This window comes from Sorghum bicolor, chromosome 3, assembly GCF_000003195.3.
Source record: "Sorghum bicolor cultivar BTx623 chromosome 3, Sorghum_bicolor_NCBIv3, whole genome shotgun sequence".
Classification (NCBI taxonomy): domain Eukaryota; kingdom Viridiplantae; phylum Streptophyta; class Magnoliopsida; order Poales; family Poaceae; genus Sorghum; species Sorghum bicolor.
The window spans coordinates 54,609,652-54,620,042 of NC_012872.2; the positions used below are offsets into that span (position 1 = coordinate 54,609,652).

The 10,391-nt window shown below is 43.4% G+C and overlaps 1 protein-coding gene across 1 annotated transcript; it reads right to left on the bottom strand.

Annotated features, from left to right (window-relative positions):
- Positions 3,993-5,690, bottom strand: LOC8082508. The gene has a single exon (XM_002458073.2). The coding sequence runs from the start codon at positions 5,636-5,638 to the stop codon at positions 4,322-4,324; it is 1,317 nt and encodes a 438-aa protein (XP_002458118.1). The 5' UTR covers positions 5,639-5,690; the 3' UTR covers positions 3,993-4,321.

Below are 10,391 nucleotides of genomic sequence, written 5' to 3' on the forward strand. Positions count from 1 at the left end.
TGATACAAATGCAGCCAACCAAACAATTTCTCAGCGCAGCCTGGTTCATAACATGCAGGCAACCAAAAAGCCTCCCTTTGCATGCATCCGGCCTGGCCAAAGGGAGCCTGGCTGGCCGGTGCGACCCACGCTGACTGGGAAGGCAACCAAACAAGCCCTTAGAGCATCTCCAAGGGTTTTGCATTTGAGGTTTGCATTTGAGTAATTTGCCAAAAAGCTCCAAAAGAGGTATCCAACGGTTTTGCATTTGGAGTTTGCAATTTGGGCAACTTGGCAAATGAGGGAGCAAAGCAAAAATGCCAAGTTGTGGATGGCTTTGCAAACCCAATCACGCGAGCAAAGTCACGCGCGAGGAAAGCGCGCGCGCCTGGAGACCTTCCATTTTTATCATTTGCCAAGTCCAAATGCCAATTCCCTTGGAGATGACCTATTTTTATCCTTTGCATTTTGTTATGGGAGTTTGCAAATAACAACAAATGCCAAGTCAATTTGCCAAAGCCTTTGGAAATGCTCTTATGTTCCATGATGCTAATGTTGTATTGCATCATCTTGATAAATTCATTGAAATGTTTGGAGTGTTAGCCTTCCTAAATGAGATTCAGCTGTCAAAGAAATCAGTACTCCCTGAGTTCCATCATATTTGTTCATAATCTCACCCCAAAATAAGGGGTATTAAGGAGACAAACTTTTCCCTCATAGTACATCACAATCATTGATGGCTTGCATCCCATTTGCCTGGGGGGAGGGATATGATTGGATGCTGCAGCTCATTGCTGAAGGGTGAGGAGAATGATGCGTTGGAATGTAAGAATGACAAATTATTTTAGAAAAAAAAATGAATCCTAGAATGAAAAATGTTGTGAAATGGGCAGGGTTCTATCTACCATTGGTGTATAATGAGTTAATGACTAATCTGACGGGAGGGTAAGGAGTGAGAAGTTTAACCTGCCTTTTGACTACTTGTTTGGAGGCACTGATGTCCGGCATGGCATTGGGTCATGGGTGTAACGGATTTTCATTTATTACCAGAGTAACTCCACAGGATTCGAATAAATTGCTGTGCCGATAAAGTATGCAGTTGAGTGTGAAACCTAAACAAACTTGAAAAGATCAGAAGAACCAGACAGAGGACAGAGGATGGAGACAGAGAGGGAACCGGTGAACAATAGCCAGAGTCTGGCAGCACTAGTGACAATCGCACCACTGAGTTGCTTGACTGACAAAAGTATGCAACTAGTAGAGGAGAAATTTATCAACAAAAGTTATACCCTTATGGCAGTAGTGTGCTTGGGAACAAAAGCAAGTCAATACTGAAATAATCAAATGTTATTAGCTTAATACCATGTACCTTGATTTGTCTACTAGTGTTTGTTTCAGTTTCAGATATGATGTGAAAAATATTTGCAGGAGAGGCAGAGATGGATCAAGCACTTGAGAGGTCCCCAGATTTCAGCCACACCTCCATGTTTCGTTTCTGACTTATGCAATCCCAGGCCTGGCAGCAGTCATTGGCTCGCCATTTTTCTTTTGAAGGCAGTGGCAGGAGCTCTGTTTTTTAATTAAGAGGTAAGTCCTTGCCATGGGACAAGGAAATGAAATCCAGCGAGCCACAGTTGTCCCTTTATCTCATTGAGGTCTCGGTTGGTTGATCCACAGTCAAACTTTGGATTCTGTTCCATGTGGGGGGAAATCACGTTTGGAAAGAGTGGGTTTACCAAGTAATTTCCCTTCTTCAGTATAGCGTATAGGCAACCAAGTCGAAACAAAGTGCTAATACTGACAAAAATAGTAAACTAGAAAAATTCGGGAAAAAAATATTGAAAGTTCTGTTAAAAAAATATAACTAAAAAACCCCAATACCTAGAGAAATAAAATAATTAATAACCTAGAACGTGCATGTGCATACATGAATACATGACTGCAAGTAACGCATTTTGACTGTCTTCAATTTCACAAACTACTATGCATGATCTGGACCTGACAACAGAGAATGCTAGATAAAGAATAAGGACTTGTCTTTGCCTTCAATTTAACAAATCATTTACACAAAGTTGCAGAGTTGCATCCTCATGCAAAATAAACAGGAAATTTTTAGGGCTTGACATCAACACAACCAGATTGCAGATCTTCTTTATTCTCTAGGGAATTTTTGCTGAATTGTATTCCATAGCTTCACCTCCTCAAATCTGTAATGAAAGCAAACACCCAAGGCAAACAGGGAATACAAGTAAACCAAGCTTTAAAAGGTCATCACAAATTGGGCACCCATACATAACTACTCCCTCGTCATTCCAAAGCATTTCAAGTTTGACCAAAATTATAGAAAAAATTACAAAGATTTATGACATTAAATAGATAGAATATGAAAATATAATTAATGAAGAACCTAATGACACTTAGTTGTTATCATAAATGTTATTATCTTATGATATAAATTTGGTCAAACTTGAGGTGATTTGACTCTTCAAGATTCTTGGAATGACTTATAATTTAGGATGGAAAGAGTATGTAACAAGACCAAGCTTGTGATATCTTACATTGCTCGACATGTGATGGAAATGTTTTCCTATCCATGAATAGGTCGAGAAAGCGAGGGGTCTAGTACAGTTTGAGTCCACCTGTGTAATGTTATTTGCCAATCATATAAACAAGCAAGTAGAGAAAGCATTATATGATCCACCAGCACAAGAAATAGATTATGCAGAAAATAAAAGCCTCATGCTGCTTTGGTACAAGCATTATTCAGTTAACTGAACAAATAGCACTTACAATTGCAAGTTTTCGATTGAAAAGGGTACCATGTGGTTCAAAGAAAAAAAGAGGGCTGTGTGATTTCCAAACGAAAAAAATAAAAGGCACTACATAAGAGGCATTATAGCATATAGCCATATAGGAAGATGTGTATTTCAGAAGCAAATCAGGAAACAAACTTGTCATTCGAACTAATGCACAATTGAATATCAAAGATGCACAATTGAATATCAAAGATCTATGTACAGCCATGTAAAGGAACCACACTTGAACTGATTCCACAAGACAAGGCAAATACCATAGAGAAGTACTATGACAGGAAGAGTAGTATCAGATTATGCAGTTCTAATCTCCTTCCTTAACCACTTGTTATTCGTGAAGAGAAGTACTAGGTCGCAATCCAAACAGCCCCAATAATATTTGGCATTGTACTGTTAGGCATTGTCAGCCATGGGATCAATTTATAGGTCCACGTTTTCTCAAAAAACAAGGCAAAAGCTCTAAAAGAATGATTGAGTATATGGTAAAAGATGTTGGGAATCAGAATGGTTAGCAACATATAAATGCAAGGAATTTGTCAAAAAAAATGCAAGGACTAAGTGAAAATACAAGATAAAAATTTACCTAACGAATCCTGCCTCACTGGTAGCTACCTTTTTAAAAAAGGACTGATAGCTAATCTGGGTAAATACAGTAAGCCCTTGCACTCCCCTGCTAGTTTCAGACACCTCCTTTCTCCAGGCCAGATTTAGTGGCCAGATACAAAGCACATGCAAACAATATATCTTGGGAGAAAAAATGGCCTAGACAAGAATGCTGAAATGCAAGATATTATTGATGATAGCATGTGCTATGATGACCCGAAAAATAGGATGTGCTATGAGACTGTGTGCTCTAAGTCAGATCGTCATAGCACAAAAGCAAAGGCTACTACGCAAATGAAGGGTTCTATGCATCTATCAATGACAAAGATTGAAAGTTTCATTAGGTATTATGTGGTTCAGAGAAAAACAGAGGACTATGCATGTTTAACTAATCTATAGTGGTGTAATTTAACTGGGAAAAAATGAAAAAAGAACAGCTAAATTACTACATCAATACACAAATTTGGCCCTTCATTGAATCATCACGGAAATTAGTACATATGCAAATTCATGTAATCGTGTAGAAGGGATGTAACCAGTATATCAGGATTTTTCACATACCTAACGTTCTGAGGACAGTATCAACACACAGAATCCTTGGTTTGTACAGTAATTTATTTTTGAGCAGAAGGAAACTAATCCCGTTCTCTTGGGAGAAAAGATATTACAGGGAGCCCACAAAAAAGAGTCACAATAACAGAACAACTGAAGACGACTCAGCAGTGAACATAAGAAATAGAATCAAGTTCAGAAGTTTTTACACCAATATTGAAAGGTGGTAACTGGATATAAATAAATAATAAACGACCAGGTTAAACGACAGAGTTACAGGATAGACTGGAGACTAGAACTTGATTGGATCCTTCAGCATGATGTAGCTTCAAAGAACAAGGTTCCATGGCCCCTGGCCACCTGGGCATGCTGATTTATATCCTCTCCTTCCTCCTTTGAAGGCACTTAATACACTTCATACTAGCATCAAGTGGAGAACACCCATTGTTAGTAACTAAACAACGAGGCCATGCCATAACATAGGGTCGTGCAGGACCGTCATATGTCCTCTGAAACAAATTCTCCAGTTTCATCGTTTCCAGGCAGAGCGACAAGAACCAACTTGGGTTCGCAGAATCACTGATCTTGGTTGAAGTTGCCAAGTACACAAAGCCGTCCCTGACAGCCAACACCAGGAGCTCATCATAGTTGCGCTTCTGCTTCCTGAGAACCCCATCAAGCTGTGCATCTAATGGGGTCGCCCTGTCCAGCATCCACTTCTCAGTGCCATCGCCATCTGTTCTACGCAGCATCACACCAACAGTGAAGTCAGTAGCATAGGCAATACAGCGCACACCGTTGTTTGTTTCCCCGACGCTGAAGCTGCAGCACCGATTCTTCAGGAACTGAGGGAGCTCCTCGGCAGAGAACTCCATTGTCGCCATGTTCAGCGTGACCATATACTTGTAATTCTTGTAAACCCAGTAGAAGAACCCATTTGATTGCATGTTGCTGTTCAGAAGCCATGATTTTGATCGCCGTGGTCGCTCTGGGACATCAACCCAGGGGTGAATTTTCCACTCACAAGTCTCCGAGGAGAAGACAGTAGCCCGCACCCTGGACTCGTCGTGGACAAGAAGCACCACCCGGAACGATGCGGGCTCCTCCTCGGAGCAGAGCAAGCAGGCGTTGCGCCCAATGGGTGTGCCACGGCAACCTTCAAAGGTGTCCACATGGCCATAGTCGAATAACCGGCACTGTCGCGCCAGGGGATTCACCACCGCCATTGCTTGCGCACTTGTCTGGTCAACATTACAGAGGAGGACGTAACCGCCGCGGCAGTCGAGGATCTCCCAGGAGTGGGCCATGGAGGGGTGCTGCTGAAGGCATGTCAGGAAGAAGTCGCCGCCGCGGAGGGCCACGGACAGGTCCCTTTCGCGGCGCCTGGCTGGGACGAAGGAGGGGAAGGCCGGGAGGGCCGGGTCATGGACGGGGCTGGGCGCCTCGAAGAAGAGGCCGAGGAGGGGCGCCGGGTGGAGCTCCCGGAAGCGGCGGCGGAAGTCCGGGGAGGAGACCACCGCGCGGCGCCACGCCCGGCAGGCGAGCGCGGCGCGGACGAGCGTCGCGAGGGAGGGGAGGCAGAGGAAGATCCGGAGCAGGAGGTCGTCCGTGAGGGAGTGGATGGTGGTGGGGCTTGAATCCCTTGGGCGCTTCGCCGGCGGCGGCGGGGTTGGAGACCCCTCGCGCTCCATTGCGGCGGAGATAGGTGTTTGGATGTCGTCCGATTAACATTAATCCTCTTCTCATCCTCTTCCTTTATTCAATGCAACCTCCTATCTATTCTACGTCATGTTCTACAGTTTTACTTGTTAAGTACAATTCTAAAAAATAAGAATCTATAGCTCTTCAATTTAACTTACTCCCTCCATCCCAAATTATAAGTCATTCCAAGAATCTTGGAGAGTCAAAATTTTTCAAGTTTGACCAAATTTATATAGCAAAATAATAACATTTTTGGTACCAACCAAGTATCATTAGATTCTTTGTTAGTTGTATTTTTATAGTGTACCTATTTTATGACATAAACCTTTATATTTCTCTCTATATTTTTGGTCAAACTTGAAAATGCTTTGACTCTCCAAGATTCTTGGAATGACTTATAATTTGGAACGGAGGGAGTACATTTTTAGGATGGGGCCCATAGTTTCAACCCTTTTCATGAATGTAAATGTGTAGTGATGATATTTGAGATATGTCTGGATCTAGTACAGATGTGCAGTGATGATATTTGAGATGCTTATCCATCCTCTTTTTTTTTCCAGTGCCTCCAAATGGTTTAGCTGCCACTCCACAGCCCTCGTAATCAGGTATGAATAATTTTTACTGGCCACTCCAAACAAAAAAAAAATAGAAAAGTTCAGAGTTTTTCAGTTTCAGTGCAGTTCAGTTATTCCAGAGTAGCAGCCTTGCATCTTTTTGTGTTTTGTCACCTAATAGTGAATATTTTAGTCAAGCAATCCTTCACAGATATTTGAAGGATTCATTTCCTATTGTTAATTTTCTACTGTTTGGTTTGTACTGCCTAGTGCCTTGCCTACTTGTTGATTAGGTTGACAACTTACTGATGATAGGTTTCTGAGTGTTGTACACATGTACTGCAAAACAAATATGCTTTTGTTTGCTAATCTACCACACATTTGACATGTCCTTCAGTTTGCTAATGACTTCTCATTTGTTTCAGGTGATGCAGGGGTAAAAAGTTCAAGCAGAGAGATATGCTGGTGCTGGAGTTGTCTCCAAATTTATCTTATTGTCAAATACTTGGTTGTCTTTTGCTTGGAGATATGCTGGTACTTGGAATTATTCGTAGATAATAGACTATAAATTATACCTTTGTAGCAATCTTAGCTATTGGAGTTAGACATGTCAGAGTGTTGATATCAAGAATCAAAGAGATTAATGTTGATTTGTCATGAGAGAACTAGCTAAGACCTTGCAGAGCTCTAGTTTCAGTTACTTGAAATGTTTTAATTTATTCATGCATAGTTTCTGGAATATTGTTTGAACGCAACATAGTTTATGAGATGACCCAATGTGTCATTTAAGGTCATGTATGTACTGCCATTTACTCAAGTGTGTGTATTGTTTTAGTTCAATGATTATGTTTGGTCATGTGTATGCATGTTAATTTCTCTATTTTCTATGTGAAATTGTGCTCGTGTTTTCGTTTTTTTTCAATTTCAAAGCAGGGTTTTTAGAATTACAGATGGACATATATGTTGGATTTTCTTTTCTGATATTTTCTTTCTTTTATTATTTTTATTTATTTTTCTCGATCTTTTATATACCGATTTTTACTCAACTCTTTTGTTAAGTATTTTATTTTTCTAGTAGTGTTTGAACTCAATAAGCTTAAGTTTGAATTTTTTTTTATTTTTTTTAAATTTCTCACATGCATACGTTGTATTGGGTGCTGCTGCCGTTGAAAGGAACCACTTGCCTCCCGCGAGCTCACACGTGGTTGTCAAATCGCGCGTGTATTGGGTGGATGGTGTGGATTCATCCAATACACGGGTGGGACTATACACACTTGTAAAATATTCATGGACAGCCAAACGAGGCCTTAGCATTATACTTATAGTAATCTTACTCTTATATACCACATTTGCTTATATGACATGTCAGATTGGGTTGACACGCTAACGCATAGTCAGTATAGACACATAAAATGTTCTTTTTACCCTTGCCTTACTCATCTCTCTCTCTCTCCCTATGTGAACACTGGGTTGGGTTCACCTCTATCACTCCTCATGGTGTCTTTGCCCACCAGCTTCGCCAGCTCCGAATCCCCTCGGAAGCGCAAGTAGATATACCTGTACGTGTTCATGGCCATGACGTGCGACGCCACCGTGTTCGCACACACCCGTCACGCCACCTCGACGTGCCGGTGCATCGCCACGAGCACGCTCACCGCCGGTCGGCGTCCTCATCGCAATTGTCCAGATCCGCACGCAGCGCGGTGTCCATGAGCGCACAGTAGTCATCGGACGCGAGGCACTTGAGGTAGTTCACGGCGTATCACACGATCTTGGGCACGTGCCCGGCGTCGCCGTCGCCACCGTCGGTGACGTAGAGCATCTCGATGCGTAGACTGAACTCGAAGAACACACCGGACACGACGCGCACCAGCGCGTGCTCCACCTTGTGTGCGCTCGCGGATGGTGACCCGCGTGGCCGACTCGGTGAAGATCTCGTCCAGACGCTCCCTCTCACGAACCACCGCGTCGAGCATGTCGAGTAGCTTGAACAGCTCTGCAGCTTGCGCGCTTCAGCGGGCACACCGTCCGCAAAAAAGTGGAAGAACGCGCGCGACATTTCGGGTGACAATTGAAAGGTCCATTAGAGGGGGGTGAATAGCCAATTTAAATTTTCCACAAACTTCAACTAGACAAGTTGATTAGTAAAACAAAATACGAAACTATTCTAGCACTAGCACAACTAAGCTATGCAAGCCACCTACACAAGTCTAGCAAGAAAGCTAAACACTAGTTACAACAAGAAAGCACAACTAAAAGCTTGCTACACTCCTAAACAAGATAGCTAAGCAAAACAAGCTACACAACTAGCAAGGTATGCACAAGTAAAGGAGAGAGGAATGATTGTTATACCAACGTTGTAGAGTAGAGATATATCCAATCAATCACGTGCACAATCGCAAGAGAGACCTCGGCAAGAGATGACACAAGATTTTTTACCGAGGTTCACTTGCTTACCGGCAAGTTACTCCTCGTTGTGGCGATACACCCACTTGATGGATCACGAGCTAATTGGCAATCCAAAGCCGAACCCTCAGCGGGTGCCGCACATCCACTCACAAGATGGGGATCCTCCAAGCCACGAGCAATCCACTAAAGTAGCCATTTGCGATCTCCCGTGGGGAAGGCTCAAGAACCCCTCACAAATCACATGGTGAGGCTCGAAACAATCTCCAATCACGAGCTCGACACCACCGCTGTTCCAAGCCGTCTAGGGCGTCGAGAAACACCCAAGAGTAACAAAAAAATCCGCAGCAAACTCAAGAATCAAGTGCCACTAAATGCAACTCTCAAAGCAATGCACTTGAATCTCACTCAATCTCACTAGGATTAGCAATCAAGCAAGGAGATGAGTGGAGGGAGTGTTCTCTAGCTCAAAGTATGTCTCAAGGAATCAAATGTACAAGAGTAAGCCCCCCAAAGCCGGCCACCAACTATTTATAAGCCCCCTCAAAGAACTAGCAGTTGGCTACTTTCACTGGGCTGAAATCGGGGGCACCGGACGCTACCAAGTGATCACCAGACGCTCGACTCCCAGCGTCCGGTGCTCAGGGGTTGGCCACGTGTCCTTCTTGGATCTCGCGTGTCAAACTCTAACGGCTACCTACAAAACACCGAACGCTCTGCAAGTCCACACCGGACTCATGCGCAGAGAGTTCTGCAAACCTGCAGGGTCACCGGACGCTAAGCACCGGTAGCGTCCGGTGCTCACCAGACTAAAGCGCAGAGAGGGTTGCAAAACCTCCTCACACCGGACGCACACCACCGGACGCACTCAGAGTGCGTCTGTTGACGCCGTTTTTGGACGCGTACCTGGGGATCGGTAAAGTATAGATCGGCAGATGGAGCAACGGTAACTAGTCTGTAAGGAAGTTGCCAATGAAGGTGGTTGCCGATGAAGAGACAACTGAATGTGACTAAGTCCAGAGGTGGTGACGTGCTCGTGCCGATGATCAGTATTGGTGTTTGCTGATAGCCATAACAGGGGGTCTGCCGATGACTCTAAAGGGAAGGGTGGAGATTGTCGATTGGTCTGTGGTGGTGTCCTGGTCGGTTACAGGGGATAGTTTTATGTTTTCCTTAGTTGTTTAAATTCGTTTTGTATACGGGTTCCGTTTAATTTGGAATTTGAGTCCTAGTCGTGTCTGATTGTAGCTCTTTGAGCAGGGTATAAATGTAGACCCTAGGGCCTTGTAATAATCAATCAATCAATAAAATAAAAGTTTTTACTCATATTCTAGCATCTACTTTTTCGACGACTTCGTCATATTTTCCTTTTTATTACGAGTTCTTACGGATTCGTCGACTTAAGCTCGGCGTGTTCTCAAGTTCTGCGTGATCACCTCTTGGCCGTGACATCCGGGCGCATCGCTGTTGTCGGAACCAAAGTGGTTGAGTTACCACCTTTGTCGATTGTAAGGTCAAATCGGCTGGCACGCCTTAACGTTTGAATCGGGTATTAGCCCTTTGTGTGTTGCAGATCAGTTTTGCATCAACACATCTTTTGGCACGCCCAGTGGGACAAGATTCAAGATCAAGATCGACATGGCGACTACCGAGTTCGACTTAGAGAATGTCATCCTTGTGACGGAAGCCAATCTCAGAGATGAGCAGAAGCAAGCTATTGCAAAAGCCATGGAGGATTACAAGCAACAATGTTTGAAGTCCTTCAGCATCAACACGAGTGGCG